This window comes from Pteronotus mesoamericanus, unplaced genomic scaffold (genome assembly GCF_021234165.1).
Source record: "Pteronotus mesoamericanus isolate MK-2021 breed Mesoamerican mustached bat unplaced genomic scaffold, CSHL_Meso_final contig_49, whole genome shotgun sequence".
Classification (NCBI taxonomy): domain Eukaryota; kingdom Metazoa; phylum Chordata; class Mammalia; order Chiroptera; family Mormoopidae; genus Pteronotus; species Pteronotus mesoamericanus.
Genome location: NW_026555182.1, coordinates 76,417 through 98,201, shown reverse-complemented (window position 1 = coordinate 98,201; position 21,785 = coordinate 76,417). Strand labels below are relative to the sequence as shown.

General features: G+C 35.1%; 1 protein-coding gene and 1 non-coding gene across 3 annotated transcripts in view; one reads left to right on the top strand and one right to left on the bottom strand.

Moving 5' to 3' along the window:
• Positions 1-21,785, bottom strand: part of LOC129074318 (integrator complex subunit 6-like) — a 54,895-nt gene that overhangs the window by 11,360 nt on the left and 21,750 nt on the right. For both annotated transcript variants that reach the window (XM_054578096.1, XM_054578094.1), the window contains exons 3-10: positions 21,403-21,552; positions 20,313-20,402; positions 19,894-20,077; positions 19,317-19,445; positions 17,050-17,213; positions 14,584-14,736; positions 11,465-11,597; positions 2,860-2,954 (exon numbers count right to left, since the gene is read on the bottom strand). In XM_054578096.1, coding sequence (XP_054434071.1) covers positions 2,860-2,954; positions 11,465-11,597; positions 14,584-14,736; positions 17,050-17,213; positions 19,317-19,445; positions 19,894-20,077; positions 20,313-20,402; positions 21,403-21,552 — 1,098 coding nt within the window. The remainder of the gene's footprint in view (positions 1-2,859; positions 2,955-11,464; positions 11,598-14,583; positions 14,737-17,049; positions 17,214-19,316; positions 19,446-19,893; positions 20,078-20,312; positions 20,403-21,402; positions 21,553-21,785) is intronic.
• On the top strand, positions 9,423-9,558 carry LOC129074326 (small nucleolar RNA SNORA50). The gene has a single exon (XR_008529534.1). It is a non-coding gene; the product is annotated as a small nucleolar RNA SNORA50 (small nucleolar RNA).

Below are 21,785 nucleotides of genomic sequence, written 5' to 3'. Positions count from 1 at the left end.
ATCAAACTGTTTATTTCTAATATTGAAAAATCCAAAAATTAATGCGTAAATTAACAAATATTACCAATAATGTGTAATATATGCTCAATGTTTCTTACTAGCTTATAATAAAAAATGCTCTTACTAAACACTATTATACCATATTGATAAATAGTGTTTGAAAGTACGTTGTAACAATGTATTGGGCATATTTTGTGATTTACATACATCTGAGCTAGTTCAAGAAACACTGGTGACATACTTATTAAATTAGTAATTAGAGCTATTTTAAATTAGTAATTATCTTTTCTTTATTTCTAAAAGATGGAATTCCACCAATGTCCAGTAAGCTCAAAATAATTTTGAATTTTTTGTGGTTTGGTTAGAGATATTCATTAATGTTCCCTAATTATTGGAATTAAGTATGTTTATTATTTTTTAATTAAGTCATGATATAAGGGATAAGAACAAATGAAGGGTCTGTTTCTATAAATGGTCCTGAAAGCTCATTTATAAAACTATACAAGCAATGTGTCCCAGAAGGTCCCAGAACTTGCATGAGTTTCAACTCTGTTCACTATTCTTCCTTGTGACCACACCCTGCTGACACAGCCTTAAAGGCCTAAAGTAAACATCAAATAAAAATATATAAATCAATAGATCAATAAATAAATAATAACCAAAAAGAAAACATTAACAACAAAAATATATCAGCAGAGAAAAAAGGGGGTTAAGGAGACACTTGATAGACCAAAAATCTGGGTTTGCCTTTCCTTTCTTTGCATTTATGACCACACTGGACTGGTGGAAGCTGTTAAACTCCAGAGCATACTTAAGTATTTTGCCAGTCCTCAGCAAGGTGTGTCAGCATCCTAAATTGTGGAGGCATTTTGGGCTTTTAGTGAAATCTGCCACTTTTTTAGTTACTACTCCCTGATTTCTAAAGGCTTAGCTTCCAAACATATCCAAGTTAAAGCATTTTAGTCACTGAAAATGCTACTACAGTTCCCTACCTGGGAATACATTTGTGCATAAAAAAGTAAAGCTGCTGCATAAGTTTGTCATATAACATAATGCATTTGTATGGCAGTAAAGCTCTAACTCAGTAGTTCTTAAACATTTCCATCCTGCAAGAATGGGCTAGGTAAAGGTGAGAAGTATGATAAGTAGGGGTGAGTGGAGGATGAGGTACTAATAGAGAGGGGCAGGCAAGGGACAAGGTGAATAATGGTAAATGAGGTGTGGGTATAAAGTAACAGATGGAGGGCAAGAAGAGAGGAGATTGGACTCCACTCTTCAGGTCCCCTTGGGTCTATCACCTTCTAGTATGAAGAATACTGGTCTCATCACCCCTCTTCAAGATAAAGCATATGGGTGTTAATTGCCTAAAAACTAATTTCAGGCAAGTCATTTAATCATACCATGCCTCAATGTGCTGACCTATAAAAGGGGATGCTGTAGCCCAATGTGATTTGAGGAGAAACTAGGTTGAGGATAGCCTCTGTCCCTCTTAGGCCCAAAATATCAACCAGCTTGTGGGTAGGACAAACTGGCAAGCAAAAGGAGAAATGGCACAGCATCAGATGATACTGACAGACCCTTAACTGCAGTTTAATGGTGAAGCTAGAAGCCATAGAGAATCACATTAGTACTAATCCATAAAGTGTAGAAATATATACACATTAAATTTGAAAATTACAATTACACTAGAGAATAAGGAAATGCACTTCTGAGGGCAAAGGATTTTTGTTTGTTTGTTTTTACCAATACTACCTGTTGGCTGAGTTTTTTAAGGTAAGAGATAACACTGTAACTAAGTCCACAATCTAAATTATCTGATATCAGATTTGGAGCTCCCATCATCCTTAGTGCTTTCTTTAATGGCTATAAGGAAACAAAATACACAACAGTAAGAATAGAATAAATCTTAAAATACTCAACGTTCAGTTATAAGGGGCAAAGGGACATGATTCATTTCTTAGAAGTCAAGGTGCTGCACATAAAACCAAACATGGAACATTAAAAAGTGGCAATGAAAATAGCAGAGAAGTAAGGAGCAGAAAGTAAAACAATCAGAAAAGAGTGGGATAAGAAGAGCAAGTAATAGCAAATTCAAACAGGTAAATTGCTTTCAGTCTTAATTCCCATGTCATAAAATTATTTCATATTGAATTTATTGTGCACCCCATTCCTGCCATGGTAAATATTACTAACACACCCCAATTTTTCCTCCCAGCGACACCAGACACCATGGTTCTGCCTTTTCACCTCTAGAAACTTGACTTAAAGTTTACCACATCCACCTCTGAAATGATTTTGATAAATCATGATTAAGATTATGTGACCAGTTCAAAATCATCAGGAATATGTTTCTCAAATTGTAAAAACCAAAATGAGGCCAAGTAATTTTTCACCCCTTGCCCCTGCACCAGTGCTTCTACTGCATGCTGTGCCTAGGACATATTTAACAGGCAATAAGCAAATATAATGTCTTCAGAATTTTTTTCAGAGGGAAACTCCATATTGAGAATTTCTAGAGTTAAAAAGGGAAGTTGATATAATACATGAATCCAGACCTATTCTTCTTCAATTCCACAATTACAACTTCATAAGGTTAATTTTAATAAGAGAAATATAGATGTGTTTTATAAAAATAACCATGGCAGTTAAAGGAAATAAAATAAACAAAAAACATTTCTTTCTGTGCCACTACAACATCTCCAAGCTCTTATACATAATTTGAGAAGAGAATGGCAACACAAATACTTATAAATTAAAAAACTATCTCATTCCAGGGATAAAATTTTTGGCTCATTTATATTTCTTGTGGCAAGAATCATCATTGATACATTTAATACATATATACACATAAATACATACTAATAGATAATATGGAGGCAGAGTTTTTAAGTAGCTGTCAAAAGCCTGTCGCCACTTCAGATTTGGCTTAAGCTTGTGAACTTTAAACAAGTCATCTGTAAGAGAAAATCAAATAAAATATTACATTATTCTGGTCCCAATCATCAAGATCTAAATCAAGCAACCCACATCTATTATATCATTTCCTAGAAATCTCAAGTTTTAATTACATTAGATGAACCTTTCATTGGAGTTTATTTAAATGTCTTTTTTTTTTAATGAAATGAATTCTCAAGCTACATATTTCTTTTTTGCCTGTGAAGCTACATAAAATATAATATGACAACACTAACTCTGATCCATGTGAAATATTTTTTGACCTTTTACATGTTAGTAACTAGACTGTTGTAATTTTCACTTGAACAAGGAATCCATGGTCACTGGCTGATGGAATATTCCCTCTATTTAAATAGAGGATGTGAAAAACAACAACAAAACTGAACTCATAGATACAGAGAACAGATTGGTGGTTGCCAGAGGAGGGGCGGGGTGGGACATGGGCAAGATAACTGAAGGTGGTGAAGTAATACAAATTCCCAGTTACAAATAAGTCATGTCAATGTTATGTACAGCACAGTGACTATAGTTAATAATACTGTAGAGCATATCTGAAAGTTGCTAACAGTAGATCTTAAAATTATAACTATATATGGTGATGAATGTTAACTAAACTTATAGTGGTGATCATTTCACAATATATCCAAACATTGAATCATTATGTTATACACCTGGAACTAATATAATGTTATATATCAATTATATTTCAATAAAAATAAACAAACAGTGTTAGACTTTTTGCTGAAAGGCCAAAGTAAGATACTTTACAAAGTATATGAAAACAAAAGTTAAGCCTCTAATTTCTAAGTAATGATGGCAAGCTCTAAATTATGTTCTGGATTCTCCCCAATCAGCCTAAATTTTGTTAGCCATATTTCCCCCTCTTCATTTCTTTGATGTCAGTGGTCAGACATTTTAAGCCAAATTTTGAGTCTCTCAAATATTAGTTAACAGTTGGGTGCCAGATGGGAGTGGGGTTGAGAGGATGGGTAAAAAGGGTTAAGGGAATAAGGAGTACAAATTAGGAGTTACAGAATAGTCACAGGGATGTAAAGTACAGCATGGGGAATACAGTTAATAATATTGTAGTAACTATGTATGGTGCCAGGTGGGCACTAGACTTATTGGGATGACCACTTAGTAACTTACAAAATGTCTAACCACAGGATTGTACACCTGAAATTAATACAATATTGTATGCCAACTGTAATTGAAAAATAATCAAAAATATTTTTAAAAAATGGGTGATGGCACTAGTAAAAGCAAGTAGAAATGTTATGTTGAAATTTAAATTCTGCACAACTAAATATGTTTATTGAATATCATGTGCATTAATACAACTAAAGATATTTTCCTTAAATAAACAGATACACCTATCTTTTCACACTTAAATTTAATTATTTTAATAATCTAAATGCATTATACATACATGAAAATTTCCAAAACAGCTCATTATTTCCTTCAAAGAGTAAGACAGAATAGTCTTTTTAAATATAATAATTCAAAATCGACATCGCCAGACATCAACATGATCCTACCACACTTACCATGAATACCAAAGATTTTAAAAATTCATCCTCTATTTTGTTTCTTCAGGTTTTATTGGTTCTTATCCAAAAACAAATGCTTTTACTTCCAGTGACAAGACAACTCCTATGCCATATGTATAATTTCTCTACAAATAGGGCTGTTCTTTGAAATTCTGAATCACTTTAGTTAAGGAGGAATAACTGTATTTTCTTCCATAAATAAATTACTCACTACTGCTGAAACTAATTTAAATGAATTTACAAAGTCATAAGATGGAATTTTTTTGTTCTTTTGAATCAGAGTATAAAGAACAAAGAAAAAAGATCTGAAGAGACTGCTGGCTCATTGTAGCATGCAGGTCTTTTAAAGACCATTCATATCTTAACAGAAAGGAATAAGAAACGGTGGAAATATCCTGTTACACTGTGTATTTATGTGAAGTCTGTTGGGAATTAGGCAGACTTTGGAAACTAACTGACAAATTTAAATACCACAAAACTGGAGAGGCATTTAGATATAAGTAGATTAAATAATGAGAGTCAATAATAGTCTTAATATTTCTAACACTGCCAACTGCAATGATTCCACTCAGGAGTCAATTTAGTCTAATTATTTCTTGTCAGACTTTTTTTTTAAAACAGCAGTGGGAGAAAGAAAATCTTTCACAGCCTAAATTCAGGGTACAGAGGGTTTAGTCACTACCTCTATAGCTCAGAAAATGATTTCCATGGTATTAAATTTCCATTCACATGGAGTCTCTGTGACTCCATGAGGGTACAACAAAGGTGTCATAAACAATTAGCTAATCAACATTTGAAAGACAAGGAAGTGAGTGTAGGCTGAGATTAAAATGATACTGCCAGCACCTCAAAAACTACTGACATTTTGTCTTCCAGTTCCTTTCTCCACATTCCCTGCTTCAAAGAGGAAGAAGACATGGTTTCAGTCCAAAGTCAGCCACATAGTTAGCTGAATGAGCTCTGAGAAATCACTTCACCTTTTTGTGTTTCCATTCCATCTATAGAATTGGTTTAATGATAACTGTCTTACCACACAAGGTTGTTCTGAGAACTAGATTATGTACATGAAAACACTGTATAAAATGAAAAAAACTGTGTAAGCTATAAAGCACTGAATATATAGTGATTAATACACATCAAATTATCTTCTTTCCATTATTTTCTCTTGCTTCTCCTGATCTCAGTATGGAGCTAGTTCTTCATTAAAAAATTAAAACAGGTGAATTGAATGTGGTATATTTAAGAAAAGTTGCCATAAATGCTTTAATTTCTGTAATTATTTATCCTCAACAACAACAAAAAATACTTTCTTAATTTCCTACTTCAGAGATAGTCCTCTTACCAACTATGATAATCTTGTTACCATCCTACTTAAATGATTATTCTGGTAGTTCATTGATCCAATTAAGCTTCACTATCTATCCCAGGTAAGTTTTAGTGCTTAAATAATTAAACCTTTAACTACCTTTGATGGAAATTTTGAATGGATAAAGAAACAGGAGTCACCTTTATGTACAAGTATTGTATTATGAAGTAATGTACTATGCAGCAATGTTTACTGGCATTATGAAGTGTATGTGACAACTTGCTTTTTTACTAAATGCCCTGCCCACTAAAACTGCAAAACTGTCTTATATCTTTAGTATAAAATAGTGCCTTCAACAGATATTAAATAACATAGTTACTAATAATGATAATATTAATAATAAAGCTAATAACATTATCAGGCAATATTTTCCAGGTGAGTTCTGTGCAATTTACTGTATTAATTTAATCCCAACTCAATCCCTTTGAGGTAGGAACCATCATTATTCTCACTTTATAGATGAAATAACAGGCACAGATAGGTTAAGTATCTTATCCATTGTCACAAAGCTAGGAAACAGCAGAGCTAGGATTTATACCAGGGTAGCTATGCCCTACAGTCCATACTTTTAAACACTATGGAAATTACATAACCCAGAAAGTGAAACAATGGTAGAAATGTAGAGTGTCTATTTCAGAACCTCAACATGACACCCAAGTTTGGGATTCATGGGCACAAGGACCTCCAGCCTCAAAGACTGTGAAAACCCCATGCTTCTTAGAATATACAGGTTATAGAAAATCCTGGAAATAGGTATCTGAAGCCAAAGGGCAGAATGGGAACTGAGTCAAGATGGGATGACCCTGAAATGAATATGTGGTTTTAGGGAAGGAGGAGGATTCAAAGATGCCTCTGAGGTTTATGGTTTGGGAAAGGGATCATGATGCTCTAGGCAGGGTTGGATTCTCATTGTTTTAGATTAAGGAGGACCAGGTTAAATACCACATATGTCTTTCTGGTAGAAGACATTTCAGAGAGAAGGGAAACCTGGCATTTGGGGAATAGAGTGATACAGACTAAGAGGTAACCAGGAAGACAGTGCTAGGGACTCTGATAATGTGGCAACTTAAGCACAGAAGATTTGAGGAAAAAGAAGATCTGAATGCTTTCTCTTAACTGTTATGTCATGTCCACATCTGACCTCTATTACCTGTAAGACCAGCCAAGGCCAATTTTAGAGGGTGAGTCTTACTATTGTAAAGTGCTATGTATCTCAATTTCTGATGGAAAACCAGCTACTCTAGTTAGGGGCATTTTCGAATAATAATGTGGAAAACAAGCTGAGTGTAGAACAAAGATGAAATACTGGAATTCAACCCATAATAGTTCTAAAGAACTCTTCCACTGCCCTGTAGTAATGAGGGTGCCTCTACTCCTATGGTGTCAGTGGAAACCATGTGAGGAGGAGTAATGAGGAACCCCTACTTCTCCTAGCCAGGGGGGTATCATTCTAGTGAGGATCTAGAACTCCTATCCCTGCACAGCAATAATAAGGAGCACTCCCCTTCCAGATGTCAACAGAGGCCAAATGGGAACCTGGACTTCTACCCCCCTGGTACTAATGAGGCAGTACCTCAAAATCTGTGCCTGAGAAGTGTGAGAGGGAACAAGCTAAAAAAGAAGGTTCAAATAAGATCTAGAGACTCACAATACTGAAAATGTTCAGGTTTCAACTGAAAATCATTCACCATACCAAAAACCAGGAAGATCTCAAAACAAATTCAAAATGAGAATCAAGAGACACTAACACCGAAATGACAGAAGGGGAAGGGTCAAGTCAAGGAACATGTGTAAAGGGCCCATGGACAAGGACAATGTGGTGGGGATTATCTTTGGCATCGAGGATGGGATGGGGCAGGGGAGAGCAATGGGGAAAAATGGGGACAATTGTAACTGAACAACAATAAAAAATATTCAGTAAAAGAGAAGGGCAAAGGATGAAAAATTGGAACAACTGTAATGGAATAACAAAAATGATTAAAAATATCCAGTAAAGGTTTAAAGGACCCACCATAACCAAAAAAACAAAATTTCAACAACCAATTATAGACACAATTGAAACAAATGAAAAAAATTAAAAGCCTCAGCAAAGAAATAGAAAGTGAGAAGTAGAAGATATAAAGAACCAAATGGAAATCTTAGAACTAAAAAATACAATAACCAAAATAAAAAGCACAATGGGTGGGTTCAAAAGCAGAATGGAGGGTACAGGGGAAATAGAAACTAGAAGATAGAATAGAAATCACCCAACACGAATAACAGAAAATATACCTCCCCCCAAAAATGACCAGATATATGATTTGCAAAATTTCCCCATTCCATTGGTTGCTTTGTCACTTTGTGGGTTGTATCATTTGATGTACAAAATGTTTTAAGTTTGTTGTAGTCCCATGTGTTTATTTTTGTTTCTGTTGTCTGTCCTTTTGGTGTCATGTCTATTTTTATTTCTTACAACTGCATGTAAATCTAGTTTTCTCACACTAAAAAGTGCACTTAAAATAGAAAGATAATACTATTTACAGTTTAAGTAAAAAGTATCTAGTCTAATCCTTCACTGTATAATTTTGAAAACTGAGATCATAAAGGTAGCTTGTTTTGTCAGAACACAATTTTATTTTCCTACTAGAAATCTTGATCAAATTCAGGATCAAAGCGTAATACCAAAACATGGAATTGGGATGAGCAAAAAAGAAGTAAACTGAAAATTATTGTATTGAATTAAAAAGCAAAACACATAAATAAAAAAAGAAAAAGTAAAAGGGGTAAGTAAATCCACAAAATACAGGGAGTTTTTGTTGGTAGTCTTATTAATCAGAGACATAGCCTATATTGTATATCAGTGACAATCACCTTTTAGAGAATACTTTTAGATTAGACTAAGAAATAAAGATACAGAACAACCACACTAATATATTTATGATGACCCATTCTTAACCTTAACTTGCAACATTTCAATCAATATAACCCCAAAATATGCAATTAAAAATTATGCAACTTGCAACTTTTAAAAGAATTGCTTTTTGGTACATTTAATACATATAGTACTTATAGCACTAAAAAATCTTATACTTTTTAAAATAGTTTTTATTTTTCAATAAACTCAAGATGGATAAAAGTCTTGAATATAAGTCAAGACACCATAAAAGTCCCAGAAGAGAACATAGGCAGGAAAATTTCAGATATTCCATGCAGAAATATGTTCACCGATATGTCCCCTAGAGCAAGGGACATAAAAGGAGAATAAACAAATGGGGCCTCATCAAAATAAAAAGTTTCTGTATGGCAAAAGAAAACATCAGCAAAATGAAATGGGAACCAACTGCATGGGAAAATATATTTGCCAATGATACCTCGGACAGGGGTTTAACCTCCAAAGTATATAAAGAACTCACACAGACTCCATTCCAGGAAGACAAACAGTCCAATTTAAAAATGGGCAAAGGACCTGAACAGACACTTCTCCAAAGAGGACATACAGGGGGCCCAGAGACATATGAAAGGATACTCATCATCACTAGCCATCAGAGAAATGCAAATTAAAACCACAATGAAAGCACTGCCTTTGAACCTGATATGCCTTGTTTGTAGCTTCACGAGCCAAGCGACAGTGCTAGAGCATAAGGACTTGTTATAACTGGAGCTCTTCAGCTCTCAACTGAACTGCTCTTTTAAAAACAAGGTACATTTAAGTTTAAAAAAATAAAAAATAAAACCCCAATGAGTTGCCACTTCACACGGGTCAGAATGGCCATCGTAAATAAATCAACAAATAACAAGTGCTAGGGAGGTTGTGGAGAAAGGAAACCCTAGTACACTGTTAGTGGGAATGCAGACTGGTGCATTCACTGTGGAAAACAGTATGGAATTTCCTCAAAAAACTAAAGATGGAACTGCCTTTTGACCTGGCAATTCCATTGCTGGGATTGTACCCCAAGAATCCTGAAACACCAATTCAAAAGAACCTATGCACCAAAATGTTCATAGCAGCACAACTTACAATAGCCAAGTGCTGGAAACAGCCTAAGTGCCCATCAGTAAATGAGTGGATCAAAAAACTATGGTACAGTTACAAAATGGAATACTACACAGCAGAAAGAAACAAGGAAATCCTACCCTTCTTGACAGCATGGATGGACCTGGAGAGCATTATGCTAAATGAAATAAGCCAGACAGTGAAAGACAAATATCATATGACCTCACCTATAAGTGGAATGTAATCAACAAAACAAACAAGCGAGCAAAATAGAAACAGAGACACGTAAATAAAAAAACAAACAAACAGCAACCAGAGGGAAGGGGAGAGCAGGGTAACGGGAAAAAAGGGGAAGCATCATCAAGAAGCATGTATAAAGGACCTATGGACAAAGATGCCGGGCAGGGGAGGATTGAATGTGGGAGGCAGGGGTGGGTAGGGTGGGGGAGAGTAATGAGGGGAAAATGGGGACAACTGTAGTTGAACAACAATAAAAATAAAATAATTTTTATTTTTCAATTACAGGTGACATACCATATTATATTAGTTTCAGGTGTACAACATAGTAACTAGACATTTCTATAACTTACAAAGTGATCACCACAGTAAGCCTAATACCCATCTGGCACCGTACATAGCTATTGCAATATTATTGAGTATATTCCCTGTGCTGTGCTCTACTTCCTTTTGACAATTAAGCTGTGCAATTTGCACAACTTAATCCTTTCTCCTTTTTCACCAAACCCCCTAAATCCCTCAAAATCATCAAAAAGTTCTCTATATCTATGAATTTTTCTCTGTTTTGCTCATTTATTGTTTTTAGATTCCACATATACATGAAATCATATGGTATTTGTCTATCTCTGACTTATTTCACTTATAACGAAAATATTATGCTTTTAATAACTATATTAAAACTCAGTGAAGGTTTGGTCCTTTTTGCAAAAATTAAGAAATGCCACCAAATAAAAATGTTCAACTTTTACAACTAGAAGGATACTATACGGTATTATATTACTCTAAACAGATGTGGCTCCTTAAATGAGAAAAAAATCTCTGCACAGGTTTTTGGTGATATCTGAATAACACCTTCTGGAGTTGTTCCTTTTAGAATATTGCCATGGAAACCACAGCTTCTACAACTACAATTATTGTAGTTTACTCTTGTACCTAAAACAGATGCCTCAAGAGCATTGAATATTCTTTTGTGGAGGAATTAGTATGAGCCAACACTGCCACATAAGTCCTATTTTCTGAAGAAAACCATCAGACTTTTGGAGCATTAATCCAAATCTATGGTGCCCAAACTAGCCTATGAAAAAGGCACTTAAAACTGGGGGTTGGGGTGGTGAGGGTGACAGCACTGGACCCTGCAAACTAAAGAACAACCTAAGAATCACACACCAGGGTTGTCTCTTCTATTTGATGTCAAAACAACAAAAAGAAAACAAAACAGAAAACAGTGTGCACATTCTATCATTCCAAATCAGTTTTTAGATTTCAGGTTTTATATATCCAGATATTAATTATTCTTTGACTATATGTAAAGTGCTTAGCCTATTATGAATTTTTTGTTTTGTTGTATTTTAAAGATAAGTAAATAGGACATACTTTACTTACCTAAAAGAGGGAGTAAAACTGGGTAGTTGTAAGGCATCACAAAGAGGTTTACACAAGTTAAAGTTGTACTAGCTTTTAAATATCCAAATGGATATCCAAGTTCATTGTATTTTCCACTGCTAGTAACAAATACCTGAGAATAACATGACATAATATATAGTTATGACAATAAGGATTTTATGTAAAACCAAACTCATAGCAACGTTCCATAGCCACATCTATGGGACAACTTAATTGCAATTTTAAAATGGGAATAGTGCTTTTAGCCTATGGCTATGTCAAATATGTCATACTAAATAAGAATGTTCAGATTGCAATTCTTTTATAACTTATATTAAGAAATGAAACTGTACTATGGAATAACCACTCAGTCTGTAGTCTATATCACCAATACCCAAATATTTACTTGGTTAACACATGGAAAATAAGGCTGAAATATCATTAAGTGATACCGGCCATTAAAACAAGTTGACTTTTCAAAGGAAGAAATGGTGACCAGAGTAAAGACTTTTAGGAAAATGGAACGTGACCCCATGCCTAAAGCAGGCAATTAGAAAAAACAGAGCCCGTTTAAAGGATTATGCTAACACTCCTCATGTGCACTACTATTAAATCTTGCTCTACTTCCCTTTGATGCCCCATTCCCCTACCCACTATTAATTTTTCATCCAATAAGTATTTACTGAAAAGCCAGGAACGGGTGCTAATTATTTTGAGGCAGCAAGGAGATGCTTTGGTTCATTCTGGAAGCCATTAATCTTGTAAACTACGCTGGTAGAGCAAACATCCAATAACGATTAAAACATTAATCTTTATTCTATATGACTATCATCTTATTACTTATTGATATTCTTGATTTGATATATATTATATTGTCAGGTCCTATATACTTGATATGCTGTGCTGGAGTCCTCTACCTACCATGTTTTCTCTGTTTCATGAGTACTCCAACAGTATCATTTAAGACAAAAGCCAAACCCTGATAGTGAACAGGATACATTTACCTTATTAATTCTTGGTACCAGCACTATCACCTACCAGTTCACTAAATCCTTGCTATATTTAGTTATAGCTAAGAATAAATCCTTCCTATGTAATTTACGACTCCAGAAAACAATGAGTTGTGCTAAAACATGACTCATCTACTAGATTTAATGTCTTAATTTGAAGCTTAATAGAAACAGAAAACAATGATAAAACATGCTGTATTTCCCCCTATTTCCTAACTCTGTATGATAGAAGAGGGGGGAAATAATCATATAGGATAAAAATGTGGCACATAGCCATCAATGGTTAGATCTGTGATTCCCATGAAAGGAAAAGCACTGCTTTTGTTCCTTTTTCACTTTCTTTCCCTTTCTTCCCTCCCTCCCTTCCTACCTTCCTTATTTCCCATAAGCCTCTTGAGCCCCTTGAGTTTTTCCAAATTCCTTATCACCTGCAGATTCACAGCATTTTGGGGTTCAAAGTGATCATTAGAGACCATCCAGACTAGAAAAAATAAGTGTCTGGTTCAAGACCAAATAATTGGTGGCAGAGCTATGATTAAAACCCAGTCTCTATTATGATTTTTGCCAAGTTTCCTGGCTCCTGGTTCATCTTATTCTTTTTCACACTCACTAATTAATCATATTAAAAGTATTCTAAATCATAGTAACATAAGGTACAGGAGAAAGGCATATGGCATATTTGAGGGGTGGGGCAAGGAGCGAGGGCAGGATTTAAGTTTCTTTGGAGAACATTCACAAGCAATGTGCTACATAGAAAAGAGGGTTTATTTTAGGGAAAAGGTAAAATTTATAATTTTATTTGCTTTTTTTGCAAATCTTTTTCAACCCATAAATTCAAACGTCCTATGTTGAATTTAAAAAGTTAGCATTCTATCACCCATATCTCTATATTTCTAGAACATTTTGGGTATATTTTATTAAAATATAAACATACATCCAAAATAGTGCATGAATTATAGGTATATATTGTAGCTCATTGAATGTTCACAAAGTGAATTCACGTGTGTAATCAGCGCCCAGATCAAGAAATAGAACACGACTAGAAGCCCCCTCACATCCTTTTCTGGTCACTACTCTGCACCCTTGAGAGAAACCACTATCCTGACTTCTAATGGAGTAAATGAGTTTGACCTCCTTTTGAACATATATGAAGCAAAATCATATAGTATGTGATCTTTCATGTCTGCCTTCTTTTGTTCAATATTATATTTATGAGATTATTCTGTTTCTTGCACTTTTACATCCTTGCTTTAAGCCTGTTCCCTTTTTTCTATCCAGTTTTAGCGTCTTTGGAGGATTTAAGTAGCTTCAAGACAACTAGTAGAAATAGCATGAAACTTATTTTAGTATGAAACAGATGGCAGTCTGAAAGTGTTCCTTGTGTAAACAGAGCCTAACAATTACTGATTACTATATGATGATATAGTTTAGAAATAGAACAAACATCTTTACAGTGTAGGACTTCCTTATCACATTCAAATAAAAAGGCTGTGACTGCCATGCCTGGATTTTTACAAATTAAAATCCAAAGGCGAATCTAGTAAAAAGTCAGCAAGCCCTTCTGGCTGAAGAATCACACTTGGAAGAGCCAGTGGATGTGCATTTGCTTTGTCTAAGTAAAATCCACACTACACACACCAATATGCTTGGTACCACAAAGAGAGTTCGACTACATTACACTAATACAGAAAGTAGTCTCGGAGCTTATGGATTTTGTCAAAAATATCTTGTACTTCCAGTCTATCAAATTCACACTAAGGGCTGAGAACCTTGCTTCAGCTGCAGAAGCCACAGCTAAATAGAATTATATCCTTTAGGTTAGGGATTATTAACCTGGGATCCCTGAATAGGTTTCGGGGGATACTCTAAATCCTCAAATACATATATTTCATCAGATTTGACTGCCTTAAATGGCAATGTACAGTAGGCTAATGACTCATATCAGTGTGAAATTATTTGCTTGGCCCTGTTGTCCATTATAACATTATTGAGAAACATTATTAATAGACTCAACTCAGTTATTTCTAGATAAACCTTTGAAACTTGTTTAAACAATTCCCACATCCAAGAGTGGTTATAGATACTTGTCTAATAAGTAAGGATAAGTACCTGCCAGCAGGTATGGGGAGACTTTCGTTCCAAGATGTACTGAGTTAAAGGTGAAGGTTCAAGTTCATATTTATCAAAGGGAAGTTTGTCTATTACCATTGGCTCACAATCTACACAGGAGAACCTCACAACAGGATGAGATGTTCGTGGAGGCTAAAAAACAATAGGGGAAAACATGGTCCATTACAAGTGAGCTTACATTTCTAACAATTCTGCAACCCCGTTTATAAACCATCACTGAGATACAGACTAGTGTTTTGAGAAAAAATGTTGCTGATCTCTAGGCATCACCAATGGCTTCAAAGGTGAGAGAACACTCAGATTCTTTATCTTTACTATCTATTTGGCAATGGGAAAAGGAAAGGTAAATTATAATGCTCATAACTACAGTTTCAGTGAAATAAAAATAAAACTGCTTTGAATATGTTTAAAACATGATTACAATCTGTAGGATGAACCCTGGATTTCAGGTCCACTTTGCAACCTCCAAGCATTATCTGCCTTTCATTCTTTTGTACCATGAGGTTACAGATAATCCAGACACTGCTAGAGAATAAAGAATCCATGAACCTTTCTAAGGAGGTAATAACAGAGCTAGAAAGCCACTAACAAGCCAGATGAAAAATTGTAAAGGCATAGGAAAGGCAAAATATAGTAGACCCAAAATGAGCCAGTCACAACTCTAGGACCCAGCAGAATTTTTTCCAGTTGATTTTTTACAGCATTTATCACACCCACATACTTGTTTTGAATAGCTAGAGTTGGGGGTACATTTGGCTGGGCTGCGAAGGCCTGTGTGCTTGGAAAGCCAGAGCAGATTGATGGAGCAGCCATTTTATTAACAAGTGCAGCTTGTGGGAATAGAAAGCACCAGACAGAGAAATGGCGGCAGCAAGGGTAATATGGAGAGATAAGGAGATAGGACAAGTCCCAGGGACAACAGTGAGACATGGCTCCCCCATTCTTGCTGAGAATTGTAAGGCTAATATGAATATAATAAAATGTCTGTTTCCTTTATAAAAGGGAAAAACCTGCTCACTTGCTTTTATGACTTACAAACCTACAAGATGTTTTGAAAACAGCTGAGAAAAATAACCCTCAAGTGTGCTTTTAAAACTAAAGGCATGGTAACATGAACTATGTGTGAGTTACTTGGAATTTCTTTACTCCAGCTTTTCCTGGTTTTAATTTTAATTAAACTTGAAAGATAGTTTGGCTTATTGATTTAAACCTATAAGAAAGCAATACAGACATAAGTGAAGCCCTGTCATTGGTAATAATGAAGTAACTTCACAACTATAGCATTCACTTTGGGGTTGGAAGGGGCTGAGAGTTAACTGGGCATTGAGATTTGACCAGTGTGCCACCTTAGAGTCCTAAGGGAATGAGGAAAAGATTTACCCTCTCCCACAGCAGAGGCTCAGATGATTCTTCAATTGTACATTCAGGCCTTTTGTGGCCACTCCTGAAAAATATGCAGGAGCCTAAAAATAGTAATACAGGAAAAAATGCAGTTCATGCTAGGGCCTAAAACTTAGACAGACTACAGATCAGTTAAACCAGAAAGGTGCTAAACTGGAGGAGTAGTGATCCTTTTGTGGCCCTCATCCTCCCTCCTGGAGGGAAGAAGGAAAATGAAAAGGAGAATTAAATTCATATAATTTCCTTTTTTACTACACACCACCCCTATCTCCAAAGCCAATTCATCAGGTACTAAGAACAGCTACAATATCAATCCTCCTTCTACCAAATTCAGTGAACAAAAAGGTAAATCTTTGCTTAGAGATCATTTTAAAAATATTGCTTAATTACTCTTCATTGAATGGTACATTGCTAAGAAACACAAGTCAACTGATTATAAAAAGATAAAAAGTAGTTCTACAAAGTTCCGCTAGCTGTCTAATGACTCCCTGGGAGAAAGTAAAATGACCTCTTACTTGAATATGTTTCTAAACTTTAGTTTTTTACTTTTATTGAATTCACTGGAGTGACATTGGTTAATATAATTATATAGGTTTCAGGTGTACAATTCTATAATACATCATCTGTATATTGTATTGTGTGTTCACCACCCCAAGTCATGATTTGAATATGTTTCTAGAACCTATATAAGGTGTAGACTGTCCTAATTTCCTGAGGATATACATGAAAATCAGTGCCAACACTTAGGCATTGTATTTACTATGTAAATCAAGTCAGCTGCTCTGAAATAAAAACCAAGTCACAGATTACAACAGCATCAAAAATAGCAACACTTTAAAATCCAAAGAGGGCAGTTCAAGCGGTAAATGCAACTGAAAGAAAGAATGCCAGAATAGAAAGTCCTCTCTTGCTTTTAGGTATAAGCTAGACTTCTGGCAAGAGGTAGAAGGCATGGCTTAAAAGCCTCAAAGCTATTTTAAAAGGTTCACTGTAATCAGCAAATTGAAAATCCAGAAAGATGTTTACTTTTTGTTTTATACTTACTAGTGAAGGTAAATTCTGATCTGGCCAAAAAGATTCTGGAATTGGCCAATGCCCAACAGGAACACCAGTTTTAGAGTTAGGTCGTACATAAATGAGCTTATGACAACTATGCCATGGTTGAGCAGCAAATGAATTACTTGACCTAGATGAGTCCGTAAGTCCATCTAAAAGTTAAACAACAGACAAACACATGAATTTCTTTTCACAGCTGCTGATCTGCTCGTACAAAATTTTCAGCTAAAAGCAAAGAACAAAACAGTGATTCATGAAAAATGGAAGCAAAAAAATTACTCTGCTAGGATTTTTTAATGTTCTCCCCAGAAACTCTTTTAATCTAATCCATCCCTTCTAATCCAGCATCCCATCCCCCATCCTTAATTATGACCAAAATAAGTAGAACAGGGAAAACTATTGCAAAATTATTTTTAAATTTTCTGAGTTTTAGACACAAAAACACATCAAACCACTACAGTTATTTTTCCACATTAGGCAAATGAAATTGTTCATTCCCTGGTATAGTTTTACATTTTTGGAATCTGACAAAATAGGTCATAAATTCCATTTAATTTTCTTTATAAACCCAATTAGATGACAAAAGTATTCTTTACTAAGCAGTTAGAACTAATCACTACAAAGGTAAAATAAAAACTATCCAACTCACTTAAAAATAAAAGAAATGCTGACAATATACTCTATGTACAGAGTTGGGAAAGGGCAAATAAAGCAAATGCATCAAGTTTATTGTGGACTAGTTCATGATAACTTCCCCATAACTATTAAAATTCCAAGGAAAATACAGGTATTTAGATATTGTATAATGCTGCATAATCTATCATTTTATTTATTTAAACTAGCATATTTCATTTGCCCCTTCCAAAAAAATAGAGCAAAACAAATCATTTATCAATCTAAATTATATTTCTAAAAGATGTTTTAATTATTTGAGTTTCAGTTTTTCCTAAATTACAGGTCATTTGATTTATTTATTTAAGTGTAATTTTAAACAAGTAACTACTTTAGACCAACAGACTTAGTGGGGTCTATGGAGCTCTAGGGAATACATGGAACGCTTCAGGGAAATAAGAGACCCTTCTGAAGCTGAGCTCACAATTCTGGGGATGTGCATTTTTCTGAGAAGATAATTCTTAGCCTTCATCAGAATCTCAACGGTTAACAACTCTGGACAAAGGGGAAATGGAGCTACGAAAAAATCTGAGCTATTTATATGACATCAAATAGGTTTTCAGTATGAAAGTTCCCAGTTCATGTTAAGGTAATAAACAAAAAATTGTGGATTGAAAAGTCAATTGTTAATATAACATGTGCTTCCTTTATGATTAACTTAATTTGAAATAGGCTGTGAGGCCTGTTTTCTATGGCTCGTGTTCTTAAACTAGAGTCCAAAAAACACCTGAAATTAAATACAAAATTGTGTGTGCGTAGCCTATGTTCATTTTTCTAGGGAGAAAGGACTCTATTTTTCCAACAGGTTCTCAGAGGGTTCCAGGAACTAAACAGTAAAAGATCAGTTAACATATGATCCACTGCTTCAGACAGAAATGTATGTCTTTCTGTCCTTGTGCACGTGCCCCCTTTTCTTGTCTAGGCAGCTAGCTACCACTGATTGTGGCCACAGAAATTAAAATGTGTGTATCAGATCAGACAAGCACTTTGGTAATGAGGTACGTAAAAGTGTGTATGTATGTGAACTGACAGCAATGACAAGCCTTGTGATGCAGGTATGATTTGAGGGAGAAGTTCCTTCCTCTGTACAGAAATAGCTCTGCTTTCACATATTTTGAGTTGTTGAACTTTCAGTAAAATCTCATTTGAAAAGAAAAAATTCTGCAGTTAAAAAGTGGCCAGCAAAATACTGGTGTAGGCACTTATAGAATACACATTTGGTGCTCACAAAACCAAAATCACTTAAGTGGTACTCTATAGTAAATCTCCAGATATTTTGTGAATACAGAGGTAAATAATTCAGTGTCGTCCGAAGACTGGGTCAGGGAATATGAAATAGGTAAGGAAAAGAAAGCATTTTCTTAGGAAGATTTCGCATTGAATTAAAGTTGCTAGAATTTGGCCACCTGACATGTATATATGGGCAATGAATAAATGGTAGCTGTCTGGATGGATATTTGTAACCGCTTAAATGCATGTGGATAGTGAAGACTGTGTTTATTATGATTAGTTTAATGTTCTCCCAATCACAGATGGCTCTCCTCAATAACACTACATGGTAAAAACAAAGTTATCTACTGTACCTTCTCCAATAAGCAGTGGATCTGGTCCTGTTTTCTCAAAGTTAATAACTACACCACTCTGAACTTTTTGAACTAGAGATTCTAAACACTGATTCAACATTCTTTGTGTTCTAACACAGTAGGAGCGACCTATACCAGAAAGAAAAACAAATAGTACATGTTTGATAAAATAAAATACTATTTTACAAGAGAAGCATTTGAAATTCTAAAATATAACTTGAAATAATCATAATTACATTGGCAGCAAACATCACACTAGTAAAGATAAGCCCTGGCTGGTGTGGCTCAATGGATTGAGTGCCAACCTGAGAACCAAAGGGTCACTGGTTCGATTCCCAGTCAGGGCACATGCCGTGGTCCCCAGATCCCCAGTAGGGGGCGCACAAGAGGCAACCACACATTGATGTTTCTCCTCCCCCCTAAAAATAAATAAATAAAATAGTTTTTAAAAGATTTTAACCACCAGAACTAAAAATTCTAAAGGAAAACAAGTAAAAACTGGATATGGCATTTAAGAAAAAAAAAATACTCTGCTGCCCTGAATTCTTCCTTCAGAAACATTAAATGTTGTCAATACCTCCAGTGACTTCACACATTTGTGTGATAGCAGATTCATCAGTTGGTACACTCCCTAGTTGCTCTGGCTCAGTAGAAGCCAATCCAGGCAAACGCAACACCAGGGCAAATAACCTTTGATCCCAACGAAAAGGTTCTTTGGTTAGTTCACTCCCAGGTAGAGGAGAATTCAAAGGAAGATGAAGCTGATAAGGCAAAATTTGTAAAGTTTCATCATAACAACCCATACAAGGAGAAAAAGTTAAATAATTAAAGAGTTCACTTTTCTTTCTCGTACTCAATAAAATCAAACAATCTTTTAAGGAATACCAAGATAGAAGATTTCATTAAACTTATCCTTAACCAGAAGTGTATGCCTCCTACAGAAATAGCTGCATGTTCTCTGCCATTTAAACAAAAATTTAAAAAATGAAATCTCACCTCTTCTTGAACACCAGACGTACTTGTTAACTTGTTCCCATCTGTGATGGTAATTAAAATAGATGGTTCTAAAAAAAATGGATTTCTCCCCTAAAATACATTTAAAAAGCATTAGAGCCATGTGATATAATAAAATTATATTTAAACTTTTACATTTGCCTTGTCAGTGATCTCTCAAGAATGTGATAAAATTTGCCTAGATAAATAAGAAGGAAAAGATTAGGGACTGAGTGGATGGGAATCAAAATAATAACCCCTAAAGTGGTAACATTCAGAATAAACTGAGGAATTCTTATTATTCAGGAACTCCCAAACTTTATCTAAATACTCTTCTCCCTCTGCTTTCCAAGTAATCATAGAAAGATATTAGATTATAAGGGCAACATCACCCACTAATTCACCTGAGTCAAAATCCTGGCACAGATAGGGGGACATCAGTGACTTAGGCTCTGAAACCTGGAGAGTGACTCTGGTAACTGTGAGCAGAGTTTTTAAAGTAGGAAAGGACAATGGTAGCAGCAGTAAATGCTATTCTGCCTTCCTCTCACTCTAGTGCATGGATGTCCAACCCGCGGGCTGCATGTGGCCCAGGATGGCTATGAATGTGGCCCAACACAAAATCATAAATTTTCTTAAAACCTTTTTTTTTGCTCATCAGTTTTTGTTAGTGCTTGTGTATTTCATATGTGGCCCAAGAAAATGCTTCTTCTTCAAGCATGGCCCAGAGACTCCAAAAAGTTGGACATCCCTGCTAGAGCTTTTTCATTGAATTGGGAGCTATGAGGGAGTTAAGAACATTGAAAGTTTCTCTTCAATTGTCTTGTCCCAGTATTTCTCAGCGATTAACTCATCCCATTCTCAGATATCTAATGATCTGATGGGTAGCCAGTTTTAACTATTTTATGATCAAGTCACATACAAGACCCCTCAAAAGCGGGAATTTTTTTTAAAGTATGTATTTAAAACACATATGGACCTCTTTTTGGAAGTTATAAAAAGTAGCAGAAAATTTGGTAACCATGCCCAACTTTAAATTCTTACCCCAAGTTACCAAAATAAATTAGCTGTACTCACTCAAAAAAATTTTTACCTGTCCATAATTGTCTATTCCAGATATTAATCTATTGAGATTTAACAAATCAAATGAGGATCTTAGAGCCTGACCAAGAGTAGTCAGTCCAGAAGCCTGAAGATTTTTTAGTTCACTCATGAATGTTGCGTGATTTTCTTTCCAACCAGCCTGAAAACCAAACATTTACAAAGAAATTCCCGATTATACAGTGAATAATATATAAAGTGCAAACAACCACTAAACATCAAGTATCAAACCTCTAACAAATTAATAGTTCCTTAATGTAATTATGTTCTGTATCTGAACTGATCAAGGGGAAGTAAGGCAAGTAATTAGTTTCAGAAAGATCTAGCATTAATGATCAAGAGCAAAGATGCAAGCAAATAATTCATTGTCCATTA